General features: G+C 49.3%; 1 protein-coding gene across 1 annotated transcript in view; it reads left to right on the top strand.

The window, feature by feature from the left end:
* The window catches only part of LOC109443560 (thyroglobulin), a 158,227-nt gene extending 148,557 nt beyond the window's left edge, over positions 1-9,670 (top strand). The window contains exons 22-24 of the mRNA XM_019724102.2: positions 6,742-6,876; positions 8,248-8,438; positions 9,454-9,670. Coding sequence (XP_019579661.2) covers positions 6,742-6,876; positions 8,248-8,438; positions 9,454-9,563 — 436 coding nt within the window. The 3' untranslated portion in view covers positions 9,564-9,670. The remainder of the gene's footprint in view (positions 1-6,741; positions 6,877-8,247; positions 8,439-9,453) is intronic.
* The last annotated feature ends 18,197 nt before the right edge of the window (positions 9,671-27,867 follow it).

Here is a 27,867-nt window from a genome sequence, read left to right as displayed (position 1 = left end):
GTTTAGGTCAGGAAAGATGCTACCCACGCTGTCGCCTCACCTTGAGGGGAGCCAGCTCAGCCCACCTTCCCAGCTCAGGTCACTGTGTCAGCAGGGCCAAGGTCAGGTGCATTCCCCTGGGGACTCTCCCTCAGTTGTTGTGCTCCCTGATTAGCCTGAAATGTCCACATGAGGCTCCCTCTTACTGGAAGCCGAGCTCAAGTCAGGAGCTTGTGCGAGGACTAATCTCTGAAGTGTGGCTTTTGGCTTGTTGGCTTGCGGGCTGAGCCTCCTGACACGTCCACCCCAGCAGGATGCAAGATGAGTGGGATGGCTGAAAAGTAAGGTAGGGGCCCTGATGTAACAGGGCCAGTCTTCTGTCTCAGCTGGGCGACCGAGCGACCCTGTGATCTCTGGCTTCTGTCTTTCTTCCCATCTCGCTACAGGAATGGTTCTAAAAGAAATGCCGCTTGCAAACTGCCCGGCCAGCGTGCCCCCGTCCCCTTTCTAAGATGTGGCCCTCCGTTGTTCTGGCCTCAGTTCTCACACCTTTCCTAGAACAGAGCCTGAAAGACTTTAGCGAGCATGTTATTTTGTGGTTCCAAAAACTTTTGATTTTTTTTGGACCAGGAAAAACTCCAATTTCACGTTGCAGCACGATGACTTCTCAGCACAATATATGTGACCCAGAGCGCTGGGGACTCTTACCTGTCCCAGCACCTCCCCATTCCGCCCCGACTCCTCCGCACCCAATCGCACTTCCCTGTTCCCTTCTCCATGCAAAGCACAGAACCCATGGCGTCACATGCACTGAGTCTCTGCCCCAAACAGCCCTCCCCGTTTTGCCAACGGGCTAAACCCCGACCTATCTTTCAAGACAAAGGTCAGTGTGATTTCCTCTTTCTGACTTTCCATGAACTTCTCTCCATTTCCTCGCCTGACACAAATGGCGTCACTTTTGTCTCTCCGCTCATGGCACTTTGTAAAGGACTCTATCATTTGCTATCTCCCTCTCTCTCTCTGTATCACACAACTCACACATTTTTTTTTTTTTTTTTCAAATGTTGGCTCCTAGGCATTTCCTGTTAGACTTGATCCATGATGGAATGGCTGTCATGTTCCTCTTTTATCCCCAGCACCTATTCAGAGCATGACACACAGTAAGCATTCGGCAAACGTGGCTTGTCCTGACAGCCTACGTGTTACCACCATCCTCACTGAACTATACTCACTTCCTGAAACTGAACCACACACAATCATCTCTGAAGCTATGTGGCTGGTCAGTTGTTCCCACAGTGGCTAAATGTCACACCATCTACATTGGCAGCAGTAACTCTTCCTTGGATGGCAATTTGTAACTTTTAGAGGAATTTCCATCTACCCTCTCTCCACGTGGGAGGCTGAACAGAAATGATCAGACCCATTTTAAAGATAGGAAAACCAAGGCTCAGAGAATTAGTGGTGGAAGTGGGGTCTGACCTGAGCTCAGCCAGCTCAGGAGAGAGCATTCCTGGGCCCCACATACACATGTGACAATGAGAAAATCTGGACCTGGCCTGAGCACCAGACAAGTAGCTGTCAGATTGGGGAAAGTTGGACTGGAGTGTTATGACCAAAGACAGCAACTGAAAGCTAAGTAAAACCATACAGCAGGACCATACACCTATCTGACTGCCACAGGTTTGTGTATCTGATGTATCAGTGCTCAAACCCAGCACAGAGCAAAGAAGCCAAAGTAATATGTGTGCACTGTCTGTCTCCCAAACTTCAAACCCTGTGGCTACTCAGCCATCGAGTATCTCCTTTTACCTTGTGAGGCCCTGGCGTGTTCTCCCGTGTCTCCTGCTGATGCTACATCCAAATCCTGTCTTCCTCCTCCTGGTAGGTTGCTCCACAGGACCCAGGCTCACTGAAGGCTTGGTCCTCCAATCCCAAACGCCCCCGCCCAGGTTCCGGCTGCCCGCCCCTCCTCCAGACGTCTGCCTTCAGTTGTTCAAAATAACTCCAGCATCCTGATAGAGATGAGCCCTGCTGAGGAAAGAACAAAGCAGAAGTCCTCATACGTAACCGACCCTCTAAGCCAACACATTACACGGGCTGGAATGCCAGGCCCCGCCCCCAAAGCGGAGCTCTGTGGCCTCTGGGGTGACAGACAGTGATGGGCTGGCGCCAGCTTGCCCCAGCCCACAAGAGCCCGTGTGGACGTCTTTTCCCAGCTCCGTGTTCCATGACGTCACTTTGGGAGTTTGAAACTGTCTATAGTGGGAGTATTTACACCACGGAAATTGGCAAACACTGCAAAGGAAGACTTCTCACCCCACTCTGCAAAGCCAGTTGTTCAACAGTCACTGGCTGACCGTTGGCACAGATCTTCCTGAGAATGTGATGAAAGCTATGACATCTCTCCCAAGAGAGGTGTGCATATAGTTTCATCCCACTTTACATGTAATTTGAGGGATCTCATGGTCCTCTGAAACCCTAGGATGGAACCCCCAGGTTAAAGACTCCCCATTCTCTAGCTTTCAGGTGATTTCCACAGGGAAAATGGAAAAAGAATGAGGTATATGAGCCAGGAACTGGGCCAGAGGTTTGAAGTATTTTATTGCAAAACCTCATTCAATGTTTGGAAGCATGATTACATCACCATTTTACAGATGGGCACACTGAGGCCCAGAGAGGTTGTGTATCTTGTCCAAGATTTCACAGATATTAAGTGATCGAGCTGGGATTTGAACCGAGGACTCTGGTCTTGAAGGTTTGACTCTGTTCACTACACCATTTGGAAGGCAGCTTTCTTTAGAAGAAACAGTAGATAAGGCCACTGTGGTAGGCAGAAATGGACCCTCAAAATGCCCACATCCTAATCCCCCAAATCTGTGACTGTGTTACTTTACATGGCAAAGGTACTTGGCAGGTGTGATCAAAGTCAAGGTCCTTGAGATGGGAGATTGTCCAGGATTACCCAGCGAGGCCCCATTTAATGGTACGAGTCCTTCAAAGCAGAAGAGGGAGGTAGAAGAGGGTGTCAGAGAGATGGACGTGAGGAATGTGACTCACTATTGCTGGCTTTGAGGCTAAAGGACAGGCCCATGAACAGTGGCCGCAAGGCGCTGAGAATGGCCTTTCAGTTTACAGCCAGTGAGAAAATGGGGACCAGCGTCCTCCACCTCTAGGGACTGAATTCTGTCCCAAGCTCAGATGAGCAGGAAACATATTCTCCCCTAGACTTCCAGGAGGAATGAAACCTGCTGACCCCTGGATTTCAGCCTGAGGAGACTCGAGCTGGACTTTTGAACTCCAGTAATGGTGAGGTAGTACATTTGTGTTGTTGGAAGCCACTACCTCTGTGGTGGCTTCTTAGGGCAGCAGGGAAACTAATATGGCCACTTCCTCTGAAGGGCCTGGTGAGCAACAGGCTGTTTCCCCTTCTACCGTACTGTGAGAGGAAGGGCAGGCCCTGTGGGGCAACAGAGGGGAGAGGGCCGTCCCCTGTCACTTCCCTGCTCCCCCTGCCGCCGCGCAGAAGACTTGCAGCTTTTGAGGAAGTGTAGGCCTCCACAGGACCAGTGATGGCGCTGGTGGAGGACACCCATGCAGCAAGGCCAGGGGACGGAGGGCCTTAGAATTTCAGACTTAGCTCCAGTCTTGACGTCACCTCTTAACAGTTATGGAGCCTTGGCAAGAAAACGGCCTCTTTGAGCCCAGGTTTCCTCCAGTGTAAAAACTCTTCTCGTTACTCCAATCATATCTGCTCATAGGCTCCTTGAGATAATAAGTGTGAAAGTGATTTATAAACTACCATGTGTGCGTTTATGTGAGAGATGATTTGATTGCCCTTGTGGCAACTTCTAGCTTCCTGGCATTTTTTATTTTTTATTTTTTCATTTTTTATTTATTTATTTTTTTGTTGTGTGTTCCTTTTCCTTTCATGGATCTTTAAACATCATTAAGAACTTGGGTCATGAATGCTTTTTCGTCACCCTCAGTCCCTTGAGCACAGGTGGAGTAAACAGAGAAAGGAATTCGAGGCCTGGGAGACTCGGCTTTGCATCCTGGCTCTCCCATGTCTCCGGCGTCTTTCCATGTCACTTCATCTTTTCAAGCCTTGGTTCGTCATCCAGAAAACAGGCAGATGATGACATTTACTTCCCCGCCCAGTGCTGACTGTTGGCGGTCCGTGGCCTGCATCGCACCTGACCCAGCTCGGGTGCTTAGGACCCGGTAGCTGGAAACAGGTGCTGAGTAGAGCTGGCGGCCCAACAGGCCAACTAGGCAACAGTAGAAGCTGGCTCTTCTCTGAGCTTGATCACAGATACTCCTGACCCTGGACAAGGGACTTTGCTCTTCAGGTCCCCGGATCCTGTACATTTTGATGACACTGCCACTTCCTGCGCCCCTCTCAGGAATAAAGTAAAGCTTGCCCGTCCTGAGGGGATCTGGGGTGTGTGACGATGGAGACACCACCCTCTTTTTTTGTTATTCTCCTCATCCTAACCGGTTGCTGCTCGTCCTATAGACCTCACATGGTCTCCTATCCCTCCTATGAGGCCTTCCAGATCGGGGCCCAGTTCTGACACAAAAACAGCCATAATGGTCCGAATATGCGGCATTTGTAGAAACACTTGTTTTAAGTAGCTTCCACGTGGCTGGCTTGGTCTGTTATTTCATGAGGAAACTAAGACAGAGAGAAGTCAGATGACTCATCCGGTTACACAGGCGATCACTAAGTGAGCAAGCTGAGTCTCCGCTGAGTGACTCAGTCGTGTGTCCTCCTGTCCCCTACGCCGGTCACATGTCCACCTACTGATAATTCTCATGGTCATAGGAGGGATTCCGGCTCCTGAGACTCAGATGTCCCCAGGCTAAGCTGCCACCTGGTCATCAGGCCCCGTCCCTGTTGGTCACCCCAGTTCCTAGCTAATCTGGGGGGTCCCCTTTCCCTGTCTGTGGGGTTAGCTGCGATGATTTACTCTGAGTCAGAGCCAGAGCCACACTGTGCATTCACAACGCCTCTTCCTAGTCAGCTGCCCTCCATACAAACTGCTTTTATGGGGGAACACCCTCGTCTGAGCCCCTTCCAGGACCTCTGTCCACTGGGTACATCTGCCCATTATACCAGCACAGGTGAGACTCGCTGGTGAGAGCTGCTGCTGTTACTTTAAGGACACTTGGTTGCATCCGGAGGTGGAGTGATGGCTGACAGAGAAGGCGGCCACACTGCACTCTCCCAGCACCCGTTCCGTACACCATCTTATTCTGATCTTCACAGTGACCCTGTGAAGCAGGTATTTGGGTGTGTGTCCCATAGATGACGAAGCATGGAGTCAGCGGGGTCAAGTCAGTTGCCAGTGGTCACCCAGCTTGAAAGTGGAGAGAGGAGCCAAGACCCAGGAAGGGTAGCCCCTGGGCCTCCTGCTCTGCATTAGCTTCATGCTTCCCAGAAACGCACCTGATCCAACTCTGCTATTCACTGTCCGCGTGTCTCTAGGTAAATCGGGAAACCTCTCTGGACCTCTTTTTCCTTGTCTGAAAAAATTAGAGATCGGCTCTTGTGATAAATTGGGATCAACTACAAGGTCAGAGAGCATAGCCTCCACACAAGACCACCTCACTACTGACCCCAAGTGCAAGGTCAGGGGGCTCCCGAAACCACCCTTAGTTGGATCATCCACTAGAAAGACTCACAGATGTCACTGAGAGCCGCTGTCTTGCTGTGATGGTGGCCACAGGGCAGGGTGCAGATGAAGGCCAGCCCGGGAAGAGCCCAGGAGGTTTCCAAATGCAAAGTTCCAGCATGCGCTCCCTGTGGCGTCAGGAGGGGTAACGCTTGGCATCGATGCAGTGTTGACCAGGGAGACGCGCCCGAAGTTGGTGTTCAGAGGTTTAATTGGGGCCATTTATATAGGCCTGATTGGTTGGTTGATGTATTGATTGATGGCCCGTATGGTTAACCTGAGTCTCCAACTTGATTGGTACCATGTGACCCAGACCCCCCCAGCCTGAGTCACATGGTTGGCCTTTTGGCACAGCCAGCCCCCACCCATCACTGCAGGGAGGAGCCACATTCCCGGAAGGTCCAGTGTGGCCAGCCGTTGCCCTAAACAAAGACACTCCTCTGACATCGATTACCTCGTAGATACTGCGAGCAAAGGCCAGGCCACTCTTTGGGAAAAGCCGAGTTCTTTGCTGCCCAGCGTGAGCCCCCCTTCAGTGTTTCACTCCTCCAGTGTTTGCTCCCACGGCCCCAGCTCAGCCCATTCACACCACTCGTCTGGCTTCCAAATCTTTATTCTCTGCGTGCTGCTTATTAGATATTCATTCAGGCATAGCACATATTCACTGACCTGCAACTGTGTGCCAGCTACTGCACTGGGGTGGGCTACGTGGGTACATGTCAGCCTTTGAAGGGTTGTGTGCCCGCCACATAGGAACAAGGGCTGGCTCAGAGAAGGGGCTCAAAATGCAGGCTATTTTTAACAAATGAATGTTCAGTTGCTATTGTAAATATCATAGTTGGAATATGGTCAAAGAACATTCTCTCGGAAGATGGCTGATAGCATGGTCTCCAGCGATGTAAGTCCAGCACTGGGTCTGGCCCAAGCGGGCCACTGGGCTGAAGACCAAGCCTAATCTCAGCAAAACCAAGCACGAAACAGGAATCCTAAGCATGAAGAGGAATATTGGGTTTGGGCTCATTTGTTTTTTTCCAGCATTTCATGATTCCTTTTAACTTTTGCTTCTTATTTCTGTGTGTTTTCTCAGCCTGGAGCTGCTGACTGATGTTCAGTATTTCTTTGGGCTTCCCTTCCATCCTGCCTACGAGGGGCAGTTTACTCTGGAAGAGAAAAGCGTGTCACTGAAAGTCATGCAGGACTTGTCCAACTTCATCCGATCTGGGTGAGTGGACCACGTGTGTCTGGATGCTAGGCACGCCCCCACGCAGAACGCAGAGGTCACCTTGGGCATCAGTGAACTCACCCTTTCCTCCCGAGATGCTGCAGTCACCTGCCACTGGTCTCCCTGTCTCAGACTTTCCCTTCCAGCCCAAACTACTTTGCATAGATTTATCTTGGTGAAGAAAGGTTTGAATCACACACTCCCTCTTTCTACCACATTTGATGGCTCTAGGTCACTGCTCACACTGGGGCTGGATAAGTCTCTAGGATGGGGCTGTCCTGAGGATTGTAGGCTATTTAGCAGTATCTCGGGCACCCACCCACTAGATACCAAAAGCACCTCACCCCCGTCCCCGTTGTGAGAACTGAAAATATCTCAGGCATTGCCACACGTTCCTTGGAAGGCAAAATTACCCCAAGTTGAGATCCACTGTCTTAGATGATCCAGTTCAGTGAAAATGCTCAAGACTATTCATTATTTACCTCTAGCCTCTCCCACATACCCCACTGCAGCCCAGTTAGCATACTGTTCCCACTTCCCAAATCAGCTCCTGCTCTCCCTCCCGCCCTGTAGTTTACCTGTCTGCCTTTATCTCCTTGCCATAAGGCGTTGGTTACCTCGCACAGTACTAGATCCTCTAGAAAGGTAAGAGGTAACAAAAGAAAAGTCAGCATTCAGCTACTGATAATCTGAAACATAAAACCCAACCGGAACTAAAAGCAGGACAAAATAGAACTTAATACAGCATTTTGTGGGAGTTGTGGTGGAAAGACATTTTTTTTTTTTTTTTTTAATTTGGAATTTAGAAACTGTTTTGCTTTCAGAATGACACTGAAGCTGGACCTTGGAGGGTGAAGGATATTCAGATAGACCAAGGAGAAAAGGGCACTCCAGGAGAGGGGCATGCGAGCAAAGATGGGGGAGGGGGTGAGAAACACACCCTGTTTGGTGAATGTCAGGAAACCAAGTGGGGCCAGAGTGTGGGCTTCATGGTGGGACATGTTGGGCGAGGGACCTGGGAGGCAAGTCTGGGAAGGAACCTGAGAGGATGTGACATCCCCTCCCAAGGGAAGTTGACCTATAGGTGGTGGGCAAGTTTGCCTGGCTCTGGGCCCACCCTCCTGCCCAAGCCTTGGGCAAACAAAGACATCCAAGAGGCAGGCTACTTCCTCTTCCAGAAATGACCTGAGAGTGAGTCAGGGGCCTGTATACCTTTAATCATTTGTACTGTAACGTGTGGCGGTTACATCCTGCTCTGACACCTGCAGATGTGTGATTTGGTCCTCAGAGACCAGGTGCAAACAGGAAGCGATCCCAAGTGATGAAAGACGAGTTTCCTTCATGGACGGTTCTTTCTTCTCGTATTCACAGAAATCCCAACTACCCTCATGAGTTCTCGAGGAAAGTGCCAGAATTTGCAGTGCCCTGGCCTGACTTCGTGCCTGGTGCCAGTGGGGAGAACTACAAGGAGTTCAGCGTCCTGCTCCCCAATCGACAGGGCCTGAAAAAGTCCGACTGCTCCTTCTGGTCCAAGTACATCCGGTCTCTGAAGGCGTCAGCAGGTAGGGAAGCCTGGAGCAGGTGGGGGCCAGGTGGAGGGTGGATGGGTAGTCGGTCCTCGGCATTTTCTGCACTGGTGGTGTGTTAGGCCTGTGCTGCCTGGATGGGAGCCACTGGGTCACTGGGATGCCATCAGCCCAGCCCTCTCCGAGGGGGAGCCCACAGTCTCAGGGGGCCCCTCTTTGCCAATGGCCTCCTGTTCCGATGGGGGCAGCAGGGGGAAGTGAGAGAGAAGCCCAGGGAGAGGACATTGCAGGGGGCAGAAAGGATGGTGGGACGGTGGAATGGGGAGCCAGGCTGCAGCACTGGCCGGGGAGGGAAGGTAGGATCGCGAACCTCGTCCTCACTGCCCTTGAAGGGCTGGTCAAACATCTTGGAGAGTGAATTCTAACCAGGGGAGAAGCGGGCGTTCTACTTCTTCCGGTTGAAATGAATGTCTTGTCGAAAAGAACTTCTGGTTGAAGAGAACTTCCTGTTGAGAAAAACTTGCTGCTGAAGAGGTGTTAGGGAGAGAAAAGGATTCATAATAAGGACACTGGGAATACAGAGATAAATGCAGTGCCCTTAAGAAGCTTCTGAGAGAGTAAGGAGTGCGTGACATAACCCAGTGAGTGTTCTGCTTTCCTGGTACCATGATGGAAGTCTGCACCCAAGCCAGCATCTGGGAAGGCGTCCCAGGGAAGGTGACATTGGGGCTGAGGCTTTCAGAGTGACAGGAGTTCTTCAGGCAGAGACAGATGAGAGTGGAGCATCCAGCGGGGAAGTGACCTTGTCCGACATGTTTTAAGAGTCTCACCTCTGCTTTTACCTTCCAAGGCCAAGAGGCTCTCTGTCGATGAACCTGAGTCCCGTTGTATCCTTAGCATGTCCCCACAGCCAGGGGGTCTGGAAATGCCCCTCTGTAGGGCATTAGTAGGGGATACCCATCAGAGACGGGGGTCTCTTAGGGTCAAAGAATGACGATAAGAGAGGAGAGTCCTGATCTGGACTGGACCAGCCTTGCCCCTCGTGTTGCAGATGAAGCCAAGGATGAGCCGCCAGCACCAAGTGAAGAGGAGGACGGGGCGGCTGGCTCTGGCCTGAGAGAAGACCTCCCAGATCCAGGCCCCAAGAGCTACAGCAAGTGACCAACCCGAGACCCACCCCCACCAGCCACACCCCAGGCTGCCACCCTGGGCACCTTATTCTCTAAAACAGCCACGAGCTTTCAATAAAGTGTCTACATGCAGTGAAACATTGGTGAGTCTGATTTGTTAATTCAGGACAATCCTTGGAAGACACCACACTGTGTCTTAATAATCTTCAATCTTAATAATCTTCCTGAGCCTTGAATCCCAGGCTGCCATTCCCTTCCAGCAAATATTTATGGAGCACCCTCTGTGCACCAAACAGTATGTTTGTGCTGGAGAGGCCAGAGCCTTGCCCTCTAGAAGGAGGAGAGAGCAGGTAAACAGACGTTTGCAGTGACACAGGAAATGGGGACCCATCGAGGGCAGGCCCCAGGGTGACACAGTCCTACCTACGTGTAAGAAAGGATTCTCTTGTGAAGGTTCCAGAGAGGAGGTAGGAGACCAACTGGACTGGAGCAATATTCTAAGTAAGAGGCAATGAGGTCTGAATCAAGGCCGGGAGGGTAGAGATTGGGGGAGGCACAGATCCGAGAATCATTTAGGAAGTAGAATTGATGGACTTGATGGAATGTGAGAGGAGGGAGCTGCAAGGAATTATTACCCCAGCTTTTGGTTGATTTGGGTTCCCAGATAAGTAACCAATTTCATTCTTCACCCTCCTAAGGGACACACAAATCTGTTTAAAACTGTCTCTGTCTCTCTCAATCACACACACACACACACACACACACACACACACACACACACTCAACCTAAAGTAAAAGCAGATGGAGTTGATTCATGGTCTGTCGCATTTATGTCATAAGATGTGTTTACACTTATTATCTCCTTTGAACATAGACCAACCTCAGTGATGATTCCTGTGTTGGGCTTGTCACCCCATTTTGCAGATATGAAGATAAAGCTCAGAAAGGCTTGTGGTGTACCTAAATTCACACAGGGAGGCGATGGTGGGTCAGCGTTCAACTCAGGTCTTCTGATTTCTCTGTTTCCTTGCACTTCCTGGACTTCAAATAGTGTGTCCTACAAAACCTCCTGGTAGCACTGAACGCCCCAGGGCACTTCTAACCTACATTATAGGCTCTGTCAGTTAGGATGCTTCATGGTAAGCACCAAACACCCAACTAATGTGCCTACGCTGACGGATACTCCCAGAGATGGGTGACCCTAGGGGTGAGCAATGCCTCAGTTAGGTCATAAAGGGCCCACGCTCTCTCCAGACCTCCGCTTTGCTATCTTCAGCATGTGGGTGACATCTCACTTCACTGACACAATGTGGCTGCTGCAGCTCCAGACATCACATCCCCTCCTGACAGCATCCTGTGCTGGAAGCAAGCAGGCAGAATACAAAGGGCCTTGCCTTCCAGTGCCCCTTTCTTTTCTTGGGGGAAAGTCTTTCCCAGAAATTACCAGTAGAATTCCCTTGAAATCTCATGGATTTGTGTCCTCACTTTTAGGGAACAGGCTTACCATGATCTGATGAGACCAGTATGACTTATTCCCTAGAGGAGGAGATGTTGCTGTCCTAACAGAGCTGGGGCAAATTTAGCAGAGATGAATGGGGAGACAGTTATTGGGTAGGTAATGTTGCCTCTGCCACATAATTAATCTTGGCTCCCAAGACCATGAGTGTTGGTCTCAACCCCCCATTCTGGGGCCAGCCTTCCTTGGCCCAGAGTTGGAGTTGGCCTGCAACTCCTCCTTTCTCCTTAGTTCAGGATGGGCTGTAAAATCTGATCACCAGTGCCCTAGTGTCAGAGGTTGTGGCCCTGGTGCTTTCTGGTACCCTTATTACACCCAGCATCAAGGCAAGGGTCGCTGACTCAGGAGGTGAAAGGGCAGCACCTCGCCCTGCGGACCAGAGTGACCCTGAGAATCAGTAAGGCAGGAATCGAGAAATTAAATGAAGGCATTCGCTCCGCGTGCAGTCATCGGTCTGAGTCAGCTTCCTGCTAAGCTGGAAGCGACTGGAAGGGCAGGAAGATGAGGCAAGTGACTTCCTCACAGGGAAGTTGCAACAGAAGCCTGAGAGGTCCTCGCAAGCCCAGGAACAGAGGCAGCGGCATGTCAGGGACTCCTAGGTCCCCACTGGAGCTGGGGCAGCAAGGACAGCTCCTCCCAGATCACCCAAAGCCATCAAGCAGGGATCCCAAGGCAGGTCTAAACCCATGCAAGTCCCCTGAGAAGCTGGTGCAAAACACAGGTTCCTGTTCCCAACTTTTGAGAAGAAACAGGTCTAAGGTTGGGCTCTTAAATCCATATTTTCAAATTAACAAGACCTGCCCTTAGGGATGGATACAATCTCAGGGCATTTAGAGAGGAATATTTCTAGACTCAAGAGCAAATAGTCTCTTTTATTATACTGTATCAGTTGCTTAAAATCATGCAATGCTTTAGAGCAATTTCTGTTTAGACTCTAATGTTATGGTGTAGCTTCTTGCTTTATATAGCATTTATAATTGCTTTCTTACCTATCTATCTATCTATCTATCTATCTATCTATCTATCTATCTATCTATCTATCATCTTTAATCGCCCTCTTTCTCCCTTGAACTCTGTTCTTTTCTCATATCTTCAAGGAATGTGTTTGTTTTTATGTCTCCCTTAGTGGATCTCAGCCAGGTTTGGGTATCATCGCCTTAAAGGCAGGAAAATATATGATTTTTTTGAGTCAGGCAGTTGGAGTTCTGACTCAGCAGCTCCCTGACAGAATGACCCAGAACAAACCCATGCCCCATTGGGGGCATTAGCTTCACCTGGACAATGTGGGCACTCATTGCCCTCCGAGCAGCGCTGGGAGGTTCCTAGAAGGCAAGAGAAATCGACGTCCTGTGTGATTAGAAATTGATGGGCGGTGATTAGAAGGTGTTTTCGTTACCAACATATATTCCTGTCCAGCTCATTCCCCACTTTGGCCAGGCCCTCTGCTCGGAGCTGAGGACACAAAGACAAACAATGCCGACACTCGAGGAGCTCCAAGTCTGGAGGGAGGTTCAGAGGGACAAACAGCCGGTCAACGCAGTGGAATAAATGTGACGATGGGGACACACTAAAGGAGAGGCTTCAGGAGCCGGAAGAGGGTACCCAAGCCCGAGTGGAGAATGTTCTCCAGAAAGGTGACCCAAGGCTGAGTCCAAAGGACACACACAGCCAAGCCTGGCATAGAAAGCTTAGGGATATGGGACGGTGTTCTAGGACCGCACACTAGCACAGGCACGACTTGTCACCAGCCAGCGTGCAGGGGCCTGGAGGCATGACACCATGGGGCCCTGCCCAGGCCTCCCCACTTGTGGGGGAGCCCCAGGCCTCTTCTGAGGTCCTTGCCCGTCAGACCCTCCCAGGTCTCCTGGGACCCTGCTCATCTCTCTCCTGTCATGGCCCTGCCTCCACCCAATCAGCTGCTCAGCTTCCAGCCCCCAGAACAAGACTGTGGAGTCTAATGCTGGCCCGGAACCCTCTCCCGATTGCGCCTGTGTGAGTCAACATTCTGGGCCTTTCCAAGGTCGGAATGTGAGTGACATCACAGTGGGGAAACAGCAGAGCGTGGGGAGCAGACCGACCATCATGGGGGCAGGACCGACATCCAGGCTCTGCCCAAGTGCTGCCGGCCTGGGCTGTGTGTGTGCAAGGCCTCCGCAGGCCGCGTTCTAATAGAACCCCAGGATCTTCTTTGTTTCTTTACATTGAAACCTGATGATAAGCTGGAGCCAGCCATGGAAGAGCTGGGGAAAGCGTGTTCTGGGCAGAAAACATAGCAAACAAGGACAGATAAGGAGAAGCCGCCTCCCACCCCCATGAGCAGAGAGAAGAGCCGGGAGCTCCAGGCCTGTTGCATCAGGTGGAAAGCAGGGTGACCTCACACATCAGTGCAGGTGTCTAGGCTGATGTGGCCCAGAGAAGGACAACACAGCACGCCAACGCTGGGCTTCACGTTCCCAGGATTCACCACTCCTTCCTCCTGCCCAGGACCCCTCCTAACCATGGTCCTTGCAGGGTCTCTGGCCTTTCCCAAGGGAAGGGCCACCTGCATAGTTGGTGTGGGAATGAGGTGACATCGTGGGAGCTGCATGCAAACGCCTTGCTGGTCTCCGGGTGGTCGGGTGGGAGGAGCTAGGCTGTGAGTGGCAGATGACACACCTGCCTTTGAACGCAGACTGCCCCTTGCCAGCGCTGGGCCTCAGAACAAGTTACTCAGCGTCTCTGAGCACCTCCTGACTTAGTGATGAAGAGCCTCCATCTCCACTCTCAGGCGTGCGGTAAGGAGTAAATACATGGACACACCATCGTCACATGAAAGTACTAGCAGTGTGACTGCCCAAGAGGTGACTGTCATACCGTGTTTCCCCAAAAATAAGCCCCAGTTAAGATCTCAGCCAGACGGATGCATTTCATATGTTAGGACAATGTTCCAGGAGAAGATGATGTGACTGTAATTGAATAAATGTAGATTGTTGTCCATGAAGAAATAAGATGTCCCCTGAAAATAAGCCCTAATGGAACAAAAATTATTATAAGACTCGGTTTTATTTTCGGGGAAACACGGTCACTCAGAATCATATTAGTAATGGGAAGTGAATTTCTCTTATGATGCAGGGCTTTGTTAGTGCTTTTTGATTTAGATTTTCCTGGCTTTTTGCCACGGCCCTTCTCCCTTTGGTCAACAGCATGTACTAAGCACCTAATTTGTTCCTGGCTCTCTACAAGATGGTCATCTGAAGACGGAAGCTCACGGCTCATCACCCTTTGAAGGATGAGCTATAAATACCACAAGTCACCAGAAAGAGGAAGCACTGCACCTGGACCCCCAAGAACATGTAAATTGGGCCAGAGGATACTTTGGGGCCCAGCCGTCACGACAGTCTCCCCCTGGCTTCTGCAGAAGAGCTCTGGGCTTCCAGATCAGGGACCGCAGGCCAGCCAGCTCTCCCCTCCAGCTGCCTCGGGGAAGCCCCCAGGGTCCCTCAGGGGGTCACAAACGCAGACGGCCTCACCTTCTGGGGGAAGAGGGAAGTGACCCCTGTTGGGGAGGGTCCAACGCTTGGTCCCAGAAGATGCGGTCTTGCCCTCTGTTGACAGGAGGTATCCTGAGTGTCTCAAACCTGGAGGGTCAGAAAGAGGGGTCGCGTCTTGACTGTGGATAAGTGTATAAGCTGGATGACCTTGGGCAAGTTATGGAACCCTTGAACCCCAGTTTTCTTATCTGTACAATGGGATGTACATTGGAGAGAATACATGAAGTGCACCTGCGCATAGTAGGTGCTCAGAGGAAGTCAGCGTCTCTTTCTCCTCCTCCTCCTCCTTCCTCTTAGGAGCACAGATATTCCTGTTATATTCCAAGCACTTAGTGAGTTCCTGGTACACAGTGAGGGTTTAATAAATGCCCTTTGAAAGCAAGGAGAGCTCCGATTTCCCAAGCTCAGGGCCTCTCTGAGACGGAAGTCTCATAGTGGGACAGAACCCATGCAGAGTATGGCAGACGGAACAATGGGCCTGCAAACATGTCCAGGCCCTAATACCTGGAAGCTATGCGTAGTTTGTTACATGACAAATGGGCTTTGCAGATGTGATGAAGGCTAGAGACCTTAATTAATACAGAAAGATTTCTGGATTATCTCGTTGGAGCCCAGTCTAATCACGTGATCCCTCAAAAGCAGAGAACTTTCTCTGGCCGGAGGCAGAAAGAGATGTGGCAGAAGGGGAGGGCTTGGAGATTCCCAGCGTGATGAGGAGTCAGTGTGTTGTTGCCGCCTCTGAGACGTGGGGGCCAAGATACAAGGACCAGGCAGAGCTCTCAAGGAGCTGAGGGCAGCCCCAGCTGGCAGCCAGCAAGGAAATGGGGACCTCATCCTGACCTATAGAAACTGTGACAGAATAAACATGTATATTGTTCTAAGCCAATGAGTTATGCCAACAGCTGAAAACCAATACACAGAACCTCCAGGTCTGGAAGACGTCAGAGCCACGAAGCTCCTGGGCCAATATACACACTACCAAGCAATACCCAAAGTGTAACCGTCACCACCATTGGCAGATGTCTGCTGAGAGCCAGGTACCATGCTAGTGGTTCCCACATACCTCCCTTCCTTAAATGTCTTACCAGCCTCCAAGATGTCTTATTGCATGGCTACCAAGCCCATGGCCCATTAAGCCTTGGGCCCCAGGGTGCCAGGCACGGTCAAGTAAGACAAGACCTATAGGCTGGGAGACTTTTGGGGGAATTTCATCGGAGCTAAATATATCCCATACAGTGGGAGTCCACGAGCGTTCCAAACACAGCCCAGATTTCTCCCCAAATTCCATAAGCCCCTCTTGCACTCATATCCTAAATTCTTGCCCACTGATGGCATCCGCTCCCCATTCTGTGATGCCTCCCGTTCATTTGATGGGTCATGGGGTGGGGAGTGGGGGAACTTTACTGGGCAGAGAGCTTGTTGCTTCTTTCACCTTGAACTTCGATATCTCAACTAGGTGATGTCCAAGCACTTTGGGGTGAAAACCCTTTGAGTTGTGGTTTCACATGCCATGAAGGTAAAAGCCACCATTTTCCTCCTTTCTCACTTCTTTTCTTGCTCAAAGATTTGGGGCATGATGGTTTAGATAGAGACACGGTAAACCCAGTCAGCTGGGACAGAAAGAGCCAAATAAGTTGCCTGGCTTTCAATGACCTCCTCTCTAAAAGTCTCCAGGGTGCCCGGGGAGAAGGGAGACCAGCTGTACGTGTCTTTCTGAGTTCGTTCCCAGTCTTACTATTAGATATCTGCCCTGATTTAATAATTATATCCATCCGCCTTTCACTGTGGAGAGAGTAAAGCTGGGAGGATTTATGTAAGTTGCCAGAGTGTTCAGAAATGTCCAGAAGGAGCAGCTGCGGTGAGACGCAGAGGTGGGGAGGGTTACTTGGCATGCAGTAAACGCTGATGCTGCCAGGGGCTGAATCCTATCAGGTATCATCCTGACCCGCCACATAACATTCCTCATTTCACCCTCACATGAAGTGAGGGGTGAAAATCCATTTCTCCACGCGCAGAGGAGTGAGGAATCCTGCCCAGGGCCGTGCCCTGTAACAGGGGTTTGGACCCGGAACTCTGACACGAGGGTCTGTGCCAGGCAGCACTTGTGCAGTCTGAGAAGGGGACTTCAGAGCCGGCTCTTTGAAGGATGGTTGATATTAACAATGGGGGGGGGGGGTTGCAGGCTTCTGTCAGGTAGAAGGTCTGCCATGAGGGGCAGTGTTAGGGGTCAGCATGTCGGGGGCGCTGGAGAAGACCTGACAATCTCCTGTGAAGTCCAGTAGATAGTTATGATATGAGCCCTCTCAGTGGTGGAGGGGCAGGAGGTTGGTAGGCTGGGCTGGACTTGGGCCCCCAGGAAGGTGTAGGCCTAAGGCCAGAACATCCCCCTATGGCCCCAGGACTAGCCAGCGGCCCCAGTGCAGCCCTAGGGCTTCTCGGGCTGTCCGGGCACCTTCCTGTGGACTGAATCCAGACGAGACAGACCCCTGTGTGGGATGCCTCCTTCCCAGTGACTTCACTGGCCACAGAGCCGCCCAGCCAGACAACAGATTACATCATAACCACAGCCAAGGGCTGGCCCGCCAGGTGACATCACAGTCCCCAAATAGCTCCAACATTTATTAGCAGTTAGAGAGTCACCATGGGTCACTGTGGGCCTCTACTGCCAGCCCCTGCTATGCTTCTGGAATCCCCCTGGAACTTCCGCCCCAGCTGCTTCTTAGAAGGGTGGGTGACTGACAACTTTGATTTCAGAGGCATGAAAATCATGACTGAAAGCAGACCATCCAAAAGGAGAGAAGTGAAATCACCCAAAATCCTAATACCCAGAGAATCACTTGCAACATTGGTGTCTATCCCTTTATATGTATTTAGAAACATATTCCTATGGCATGTAGTTATTTAAGCACTGAAACAAAAAAAAAGCCCACGTGCCACATGCTATGTTGTAGTCTGCTTTAAAAAAAATACTTTTTCATCAGATGTGGACACATACTGTGTCATTAATTATTCTGAGTAAATTTTTAAAGATTTTTATTCAAATATAACTAACATATAATATTGTATCAGTTTCAGGTAGACACCATAGTTATTCAACGTTTATAGACCTAAAGAAGTTATCACCATGATAAGTCCTGCAACCAACCGTCTGACACCGTACCACGCTGTCACAATATTACTGACTATATTCCCTATGCTGTACATTACAGCCCCATGACTTGTTTTATACCTGGAGATTTGAACCTCTTATTCCCCTTCACCTTTTCTCCCCCCGTTAAAATTTTTCAGTTATAGTTGACATTCAATATTATATTAATTTCAGATATACCACATAGTGGTTAGACATTTGTATAATTTAAGAAATGATCTAATTATGATCTAATTATAGCTTAGAACCAACCTAACACTACATAGTTTTTACCATATTATTGACTATATGCCTCATGCTGTACCCTACATCCCCACGACTACTGTGTAACAACCAATTTGTACTTCTTAATCCCTTCCCCTCTTTTACTCATTCCCAACACCCCTCCCATCTGGCAACCATCAATATGTTCTCTGTATCTAGGAGTTTGTTTCTGTTTTGTTTGTTTATTTTGTTCTTTAGATTCCACATATAAGCAAAATCACATTGCATCTTTACTATCTGACATACTCCACTCAGCACACTACCCTCCAGGTCCATTCATGCCGCCGCAGATGGCAAGAACCCATTCCCTTGCCTGGCTGAGCAATATTCCACTGTACATATGTACCACCTCCTCTTTATCCATTCATCCATCGACAGACACCCAGGTTGCCTTCACCCCTTGGCCATTGTAAACAATGCTGCAATGACTATATGGATGAGCATGTCCCCTCGAAGTAGCATTTGGGTTTCTTCAGGTAAATACCCAGAAGTGGGATTACTGGGTCCTTCTTTGTCTCTTGTTATAGCCTTTGTTTTAAAGTCTTTGTCTGATATAAGCATTGCGACCCCAGCTTTTTTTTTTTTTTTTTCATGAAATATCTTTTTTCCCATCCCTTTACACTTCTTCTTGTGTGTATCTTTCAATCTGAAGTGAGTCTCTAGTAGGCAGCATATGTAAGGGTCTTGTTTTCTTATCCATTCAGTCAGTCCTCCTGTGTTTTTTGAGTGGAACATTTAATTCATTTACATTGAAATTAATTGTTGATATGTAGCTATTGCCATTTTATTTATAATTTTGACTTTTTTTTCCATCTTAAAGAAGTCCTTCTAATATTTCTTATAATACTGGTTTGGTGGTGATGAACTTCTTTAGCTTTTTCTTGTCTGGGAAGCTCTTTGTCTGTCCTTTGATTCTAAATGATAGCTTTGCTGGGTAGAGTAACCTTGGTTGTAGGTCCTTGCTTTTCATCACTGAATATTTTGTGCCAAGCCCTTCTGGCCTGCAAAGTTTCTGTTAAGAAATCAGCTGACAGTCTTATGGGAGCTCCCTCATAAATTATTAGTTGCCTTTCTCTTGCTGCTTTTAGGATTTTCTCTTTGTAACCTTTGCCATTCTAATTATAATGTGTCTGGCTGTGGGACTTTTTGGGTTCATCTTGTTTGGAACTCTGTGCTTCCTGGGCTTGTATGTCTATCTCCTTTGCCAGGTTAGGACAGTTTTCAGTCATTATTTCTTCAAATAGGTTCTCACTCCCTTGCTTTCTCTCTTATCCTTCTGGTACCTCTATGATGCAAATGTTGTTACACTTGATATTGTCCCAGAGGTCTCTTAAACGATCCTGATTTTTTTTTAAATTCTTTTTGCTGTTCAGATTAGGTGTTTTGTGCTACCTTGTCTTCCAAATCATTGATTTGATCCTCTGCTTCATCTAGTCCGCTGGTGATTCCTTCCAGTGCATTCTTCATTTCAGTTATTGCATTCTTCACTTCTGACTGGTTCTTTTTTATCCTTATAACCAGTGTTTTGAACTCTGTCTCTGGTAAGTTGCTTGCCTCCATTTCATTTAGTTCTTTCTCTGGCATTTTCTTCCGTCCTTTCATTTGGGGTGCATTTCTTTGTTTTCTCATTTTGGCTGCCTCTCTGTTTGTTTCTATGTATTACGTAGACCTGCTATGTCCCTCCAGTCTTGGCCAGGTGGCCTTATGTAGTAGGTGTCCTGTGGGGCTCAGTGGCACATTCCCCCTGGTCACTTGCACCAAGTGCTCCAGGAGTGTCCCTTGTGTGGGTTGTGTGTGCCCTCCTGTTATAGTTGAGCCTTGGTTGCTGTTGGCATGTCAGTGGGTGGGATTGACCCACAGGATGATTGGCTGTGTGGTTTTGCCTTGTCCACATCTTATAGGCTACTGTGCAGGAGGCTTTGCCCCAGTGGGCTCTGGTGCATGTTGAGACTGCCCTTTGGGTTTGCCCCTTGTGTGGTTAATTGAGTGGTGCTCGGCTATGGTCTGAAACCAACCTCCAAGTATGTTGTTTCTGGGGTCTCTTGTCAGGGGCTCTGGTGCAGGCCCAGGTCACCCACTGCCTGTGACTGGCCAGGGATTATCTGGTAAGAACTACAAAGCAATGCCCAGTTGTTTGCTGCCTGTGTTAACCCTGGAGGCATGTGGGAAAGGCAACACCATGAAACAAGGATGACTGCCACCAGTACCAGGCCTGGGGTAGCTCCACAAAAAGCCAGGACATGCCGAGTCCTGCTGCCACGTGCCAGTTCCCTTAAGGTTCAGCCACTGATAAAGCCTCCTGCGGTATACAAGTTCAGTCTCAGGGAGTTACGAGAGTGGGAAGAGTTCTGGTCACCAGGTTAATGTAAATTCTGGTTTGGTGCCAGTGCTGAGCCTGAAGCTACTCAGCAAAAGCCTCAGAACACACCAAGGCCAGTGGCTGCCTGCCTGGGGTCTGTCAGACTCTGATAGTTTTCCAAGAGAGTGAAATATGGGCAGGGCTGTCTGCTTGTGAAGAAAGTGCCTCAGGTGTTGGGTGGGGTGGGGTCGAGTCAGCCAGGTGGAGCCTCAGAGCTCACCAGACCAATCGGATTCAGATTTGGACGTAAGCATAGGGGGCGGGCTCCACATAAGAAACATGGCGCCAGCCTGCTGGCTGCACAGAAGGACGCCTTACAGTGAAAATGCCGACTGTCCTCTAGCCCTCATCTCAAAGCCACACAACTTAATCTGCCCCCCGTATGTCTCAGACACCCCCTGAGTTACTGTCCCTCCTCTGGAGCCCAACGTGAGAGCCTGGGAGTGAGACAGTCTGTGTGCGAGCCCTTTAAGAGGATGCCTGGGTGTCCTGCAGCCTTCTGTCCCACCTGGATGGTCGGAATCTCCACTGTTTTTCACAGCCAGGTGTTGTGGGGGTTCCTCTTCCTGGCACCAATATTCTGGGCTGGGGAGTCTGGTGTGTGACTGGGACCCCTCGCTCTTCTGGGGGGAACCTCTGTAGCTGAGCTCTTTCTCCTGGTCCTCAACCGCCACATGGAGGTTTGGGATTAGCCTGTTCTGTGTCTCAGTCCCTCCTACCAGTGTCGATGTGGCTTCTTCTTTATATCGTTCGTTATAAAACTTCTGTTCAGCCACCTTCAGATGGTTCTCCAGGTTGATGGTTCTATAATTTAGCTGTAATTTTAATTTGTTCACAGGAGGACGCAGGCACACTGTTTATCTGCTCTGCCATCTTGGATTTCTCTTCTGAGTAATTTTGAGTCACAGTGTAGCGCTAGAATTAGTATTACTCTAGTACTGAATCTTGCATTTTTGGAGAGAAAATAGGCCTGATATCTTGAGTAAAGATCATATACAGTCAAAATTAACCTCCAAAATGTATAACGTCCAATAGGTACAGTTATGGTACAGATGTACCCTTTTAAATCTAATAGTATTTTATTTCTGATGTTGGAGTAAGTCCCTGTTTCTTTGGGGATCACAACAAAAGAAGCAGATGGCATTTGGTTGAAACTTTTCTATATTTTCACCCTATCGTATTATTACTATTTGCCTACCGCATCGAATTAAAAGGTCATCACATTTCCACCTCAGACGCTTGTATATAAATACTACTATCTCGTGAATATCTATAGGCTATAGATGCCTGTAATTCATCTTCACAGTAGCTCTGGTTAGTAGGTCAGAGTGTGGATTAGCATCTGCATTTTACAGATGGGAAAACTCGGGCTCACAAAAGGGGAGTGACTTGCCCAACCTCACAAAGCCGACCCCTGGGGTCTCCTGTGAGTCCTTCCCATGTGACACCAACTCCAGGGCATTTTTTCATCACGTGCTCTCCCTCTGAGCCACTGCACCATCCTGTGTTTTATAAGATGGTGGGGAAATAGAAGTGGCATCAGGGCAGAAACAACTGAGTAGCCAAGATGGGATTAGAATACAGGATTCCTGTCTCTAGGCAGTGTTCCCAGGTCCTCTTCTTGTCCACATAGAGCGTTTCTGTTACTTAGAGAAAGGTGCTCCCCTCTGGGCAGGCTCCGTAGATTCATGGCCTGGGGACAGACGTGACATGGATTTCAGCCACTATGCTGTGCTTGACAGGAACTAAACGATGCTATTGTGCAGGCACAACTTCCTCAGCCAGATACAACAGCCTTGTCATACCTGCTTCTCTGAGTTCTCCTCTGATGACTGCAAATCTCTATCACTCTGGCTGGACACATGTGTGTGGAAGCTGTATTTTTCCTGCTTGACTCTGTCCACGTTCTAAAGAGGCAGAATTGCTCTCAGCCTAGCCACCCCCTCCTCAACCCGGCTGGGAAAATGGAAGAAGACAGTGGGTACATCAGGCTGGTAAACATTCAAAGCCAGCACTTCCTGGCTGAGACCTTAGTCTTTTTCGTTGTAAACAATGAGCTTGGGGGAGGTCAGGAAAGAACAGTGTTGCAGAAGTGCTTCCTGCTGGAGGCAACCCCAGCCTCAGGGTTAAGCAGTGTTACATTTCCAGCTGTGTTCTAGCTGTTTCCTCTGCCTGCAATGTTCTCCTCTCTTCTCCTTCTCCTCAGTTCCTTCTCACTTCTTCCTTCTTCCTGTCTGCCTTTCTGTGAAGCCTGCCTTAGCCCCTGTAGACAGCTATGAGCCTTCTTCTTTACTTTCCCACAGAATGTCAGTATCACCACTTTACCATTCAGAATACTGGCTTGTAATTAGTTCCTCCTTGCCTGTCTCCTCCTCTGGCAGTTCGAGGGCTAAAAATGTGTCTCATTTATTTGTGTGGCTCAAAGCCTATACCCATGACCTCATGCCCCAAACTCTCCAGTCCCTTTTGTGGTTACCTTTTCCTCTAATGTGAATAAATTGTTCAGGCTCCCATCCCTCATTCTTCAGGAAACCCACTGCTGTCCCCACAAACTCTGAGGAGAGCAAGGAGATATCTGCAAGTGACCTAGAGAACTCAACTCTGGGTTGGCTGGACAGTGAGCTGCTCAGAGCTGGAGGGGCTGAACCCAAGCTGAGCTGCTCTCTAGCCTGGGTCTTCCGTCTATGGAAGTGGGTCCTCAAGGTCTCCAAGCACTTGCAGCTGGTTTCCCAGACAGTAGCTGTAAACATCTGGCACCCAAATGCAGACCTCCTGGCCCTTAGCAGTCTATGCAACCTCCCACTGACTAGGCTGGCTTCTCACCAGGAGAAGCAGTGCCCCCGGGGGGGCGGGGGGACAGACATATGCTGTCTTGGCCCCATGCCTCTCTGTGGGGTTCTTGTGCCTTCTCCTCTTGCCAACTCAGCTTTGGAGGTTACCCTTTAGCAAGAAAACCACTTCCATGCCTGTGACCTTGTAGCATTCATCCCCAACCCCGATGCCCAGCCACTGGTGACACCCCAGCAATGGCCCCACTTGTGTAGCATGGAGGTCCCCCACGCATGGGCCTTCTCATGCTCTCTCCCTCCACAGCGTGACCTCTGAATCCAGTCCCCTCACTCAGCCTGGCCCCTGCACCTAACGCCTTCCTCTCAGAATGCCTGCCTCACCTGTCATTGGCATCTGCCCTCACTCTTCGTTTCCCAAACCCTCCTGTTTGTGTGGCAGACTCAGATTGAAGGTGATCACAGTCCACAGAAGATCAGGACACAACTTGCTCTATGGCACTAGGTATTCTGATTTCTTGGCCATCCGACCACTAGAAAATCGTCTTTTTCCATCCTCTGCCCAGGCCCCGCCTCCCACTCACTCATGAATCTCTTCTAGTGAGAATGCGTCTTGTATGTTCCTCTTCTCTTTCCAGTCTCTGGCCTCTCTCTCTCCCTGCCCATCAGAAAGAATCTGGAATTCCTATTACTTGTACATTACCGGGTGACTTGTCTCCGTCCACCGCCAGTCTGTGTTCATGTGGTGAGTAGGGTGGAGGGCACAAGCTTGCATTCCTTACTCCGAAAGGCTCACTGTGTCATCTGTCTAAACCAGGAGCCACCGCCCTCATTAGCTGCATCACGCTTCCCATCATTTCTGTCTTGAGCTACATCGAGACATTTCAGAGGCTTTGCAGTGGTGGGAGTTCCTTAGCCTGCACTTGAGCAGATGGGTTCACATCCTGCCTCTCCCTGACTACAGCGTAATGCAAGGCCCCGTGTCCAGGGGAGCCCCCGTTGGTCCAGGGTTGTGTGCCCTCTTCCTCTTACACTAGCACAATGTGAATGAGTAAGTGAATAAACACTATTTCTTTATGTGTGAGGGGAGAAGAATAATATGGTGAGGTTGGAGGTTGTGTGTGTGTGTGTGTTCGTGTGTACACGCGTGTTTGCACAGTGAGCTGGGGCTGGTGGCGGTGTGTGCATGCGTGCGTGCGTGCGTGTGTACACACGAGTGTCTGCATGGCGACCCAGGGCCAGTAGCAGAGCTAACATATGCTAGAGCCGGAGGTCGGGTGGGTGTGGGGCAGGGAGACATTTGTATATGATCTGAGATTTCTCGGGCTCCCTCTGGCCAAGCAGTTTCCTCTGCAGCTCAGAATAGCCCATATGGCCTGGGGTGGAAAATGCCACTGTCAGCAGCCAGTGCCTGACTCATTCTGAAAGCCGCAGGCCAGCCGCTCATGACCGTGGGCCTCACCCTCCAATCAGCTCAGCCCCCTCAGGCTGCCTCTGAAGACCCATGTTCCTTCCCCACAGCACGCAGGGGCCATGGAAGCCTCTAGCACATCCACTGCTTGCCTCCTGCTGGGCCTCTCCCCAGAACACAGCTCACTTCGTACTCAAAGATATCCCCAGCTAAAGTCACCGCTACTTGCCCCAGGAGGTCCTGGGGCGGGGGTCTTCAAAGTCCCCCAGGTCCTACTCGCTAGCACTCCCTATGGGGACTTGTCACCCTGACCCAAGAAGTTGATGGGGACTGGATCACATCCCTCATCTGTCCCCCAATGACACCCATTGAATAGAAATGATCTCTTCTAAGGATTTGTTCTTTGGCTGTTGGGATCTCAGAGAAACAGCGGCCAGGCAGGCCCGGCCCAGGGCTGGACTACAACCCAGCTCCCAGGTCGCAACCTGCCATTCTTTGGGCTGATACTGGAAAGGGAATAAGTGATAGATGATTTGATTTGAAGTGCCTGCTGCCTCTTATTTCTGGTTGCTCTGCATTGTAGTTCCTGATGCTATAATGGGCAGTTTACAGGAAGGTGCTGGAGTAGGGCACTTTGCCTCCGCGAACGGGAGCTGCCACTTGACATGTAGGGAGACAAAGTGGCTTTGGAGAAGACCCATGTGGGCTTGTCAGCAAGAGTGTGCGAACTCCCTGACGTACAAGATTTAAAACACGATCAGAACAATTCTTGACTGGGGTGTGAGGACTCAAGTTGAAAAGAACCGCCTGAGGAAAGAGCCATATTTCATCCAGGGCTTCTTTTTGTCCTTTTAAAATGTTCATTTCAGTTGTAAAAGTCACACAAATTCATTATGGACATTTTTTTAATGCAAAAATTATGTAAATAAAAAATTAGAAGTCACTCATAATCCTAAAAGAAATTCCAGAAATAACCGTTGTAAATATTTTGACATATTTTCTTCTGGCCTTTGCCTCTGTGAGTGGGTGTGTGTAGATTCACATAATTCTGCTAATACTTTACATGTACTTTGCATCCTACGATGTTGTGTTTTTTGGTTTGTTTTCTTACATGTGCTATTATGCCATAAGCTGTTAGAAGATTTTCCACTAAAATGTATGTGAAACCACCAAAGAACAAGATGAAAGAGAAATTTAAAAAAAACAAAACAAACAACCTACCTTTTTCTGAGAGCATATTTTGTGCCAGGCATGGAGTACTTAATATATCTTATCTTACCTCCCTTCAAAGAACCGTAAGAGAAAGGTACTACTTTGCCCCATTTTACAGATCAGAAAACAAAGATTTAGATTGGTAAAGTAATGCATATGAGGTAACAGATAATAAGTTATGGAAATAAGATTGAATTGATGCATATGACTCCTACAGGCTGGCTTTTAACCATATCATTCATTCATTCATTCATTCACTCATTCTACAAATGAATGAGCATTTGTATTGCAGGCACAGCTCCAGAACACATCAGTGATCAGAGCAGGCGAAGAGAAATTACCTCGTAAGGTTACATTCTACTGGGGGTCGGTGGCTTGAAAATAGACATGAATAAAATAAACACAAACATTTTGCAGTACAGTAAATGGTTGTAAGTGCTACAAAGAATAAAAAAAACAGGGAAGGAAGAGGAGGTGAGATGGAATTGCATCACAATCTGAAATAAGATGCTAAGTTACACCTCACTGAGTGGTTATATTTGAGCCAAGTCTGGGGGGTGGGGGTGAAGGAGTTAGCCAGTGGGTCTCTGGGAGAGAACTTCCAGGCAGAGGGAGCAGCACATGCAACGTCTGAGGTCAGAGGATGCTCAGGCAGTTGGGTGAATAGGAGGGGGTCAGAGTGTCTGGGGAAGAGAAAACAGGAAAAAGAGAGGGAGCAGATAAGATGGGAGATTTGGGTCAAGGGGTCCAGTCACTCTTGGAAGCCAATGCAAAGTGTGGCTTTTCCTTTAGACGAGATGGGAAGGCGTTAGAAGACTGTGTAGATGACATGGTCTGACTTGTATTATAGAAGCATCCCTCTGGCTTCTGTATGGAGCAAAGACTGTAAAGGGAATAGGAATAGAAGAGAGAAGAGTTAGGAAGCCATTGCAATGATCCAAGCAAAGATAAAGGGGGGTTGGGCCAGGGTGGTAGCAGGCAAGCTGAGAAGTATCAGATTCCAGATCTATTTAGAAGGAGGCAGAGAGGACACAGAAGTATGGGGGCTCTGAGTGTTACTCTAGATGATATTCAGAGCCTTCAAGTTTGATGAGATCACCTAGGGGGGTGTGTCCTAGAGAAGAGAGAAGGCTGAGAACCGAGTCTGGGCCATTCTAACAAGCAGAGAATGAAAAGGAACGAGGAAAGTTTAGGCGGCAAGACAGAAAGCTAATCTCTTGAGAGCCAACTTAGCAAGTTGTTAATATATGTCACATGCATTAGTTCATCAAATTTCTACTCAAATGTTGTGGGGAACAGCAGTGTTCCTATTTGATAGCTGAGGGAAACTGAGGCTCAGAGAGAAGAAAGGAATTGCCTGAGGTATCTAATGAGGAAGTGACAGAGCTGGGATGGAAGCCTTTTGTGGACAATGTAACAGGCAAGTGCCTTGGCCTGGCTGTGTCCTACCCTTGCTCGTCAGACAAGCTAATATGGAAGTCTGCATTTACTTCTCTTTCCACATTAGCCCTCAACCATGCCAGAAAGGGAGTTGATTGATACACATTCCAGCATCCTACCGCCTCGGGTGGGATAGTTCTGAGACATGTTTTACACCCTCTGCCACCGCTTACAGTAGAATTGTTGCCAAGGGTCACCGCTGTGGGTCGATAATGTTCCCCCTGGTCCCTCCTTACTTGTCCATGCTCTTAATGGTATTTCCAAAATCACCTGCCAAATAAATCCCTTGCACTCGAATTCTTAACTCAGGAGCTGCCTCTGGAGACGGCCAAATGTAGACTCCTGGTGTGAAGCACAGAGACTCAAGGTCTGGGGCGAAGAAGAGCGCGTCCCGGTGACACTGCTACGTCTGTGGCCCGGGTGCCTGGCCATGGTTTCCCATGGGCACCGAGCCTGCGCATGTGACACACGTGTAGCTGGGCTGCATCCTGTGTGCATGTGGGTGGCTGTCCACGTCGGGGTGCCAGCTCATACGTTAAGAACAGGAAAGGAAAATGTAAGAAGATTCGTATGTAAATATTCGGCAAATATTCAGAATAGGTTTCTTTTGCTTCTAGTCATTTCAGAGTTTCTGAAACTTTGCCGCTCCTCTCCTTGGATGGAAGGTGG

Source organism: Rhinolophus sinicus, linkage group LG12 (genome assembly GCF_036562045.2).
Source record: "Rhinolophus sinicus isolate RSC01 linkage group LG12, ASM3656204v1, whole genome shotgun sequence".
Classification (NCBI taxonomy): Eukaryota; Metazoa; Chordata; class Mammalia; order Chiroptera; family Rhinolophidae; genus Rhinolophus; species Rhinolophus sinicus.
The sequence above is the reverse complement of the archived record's forward strand: the minus strand, read 5'-3'. Positions and strand labels throughout refer to the sequence as shown.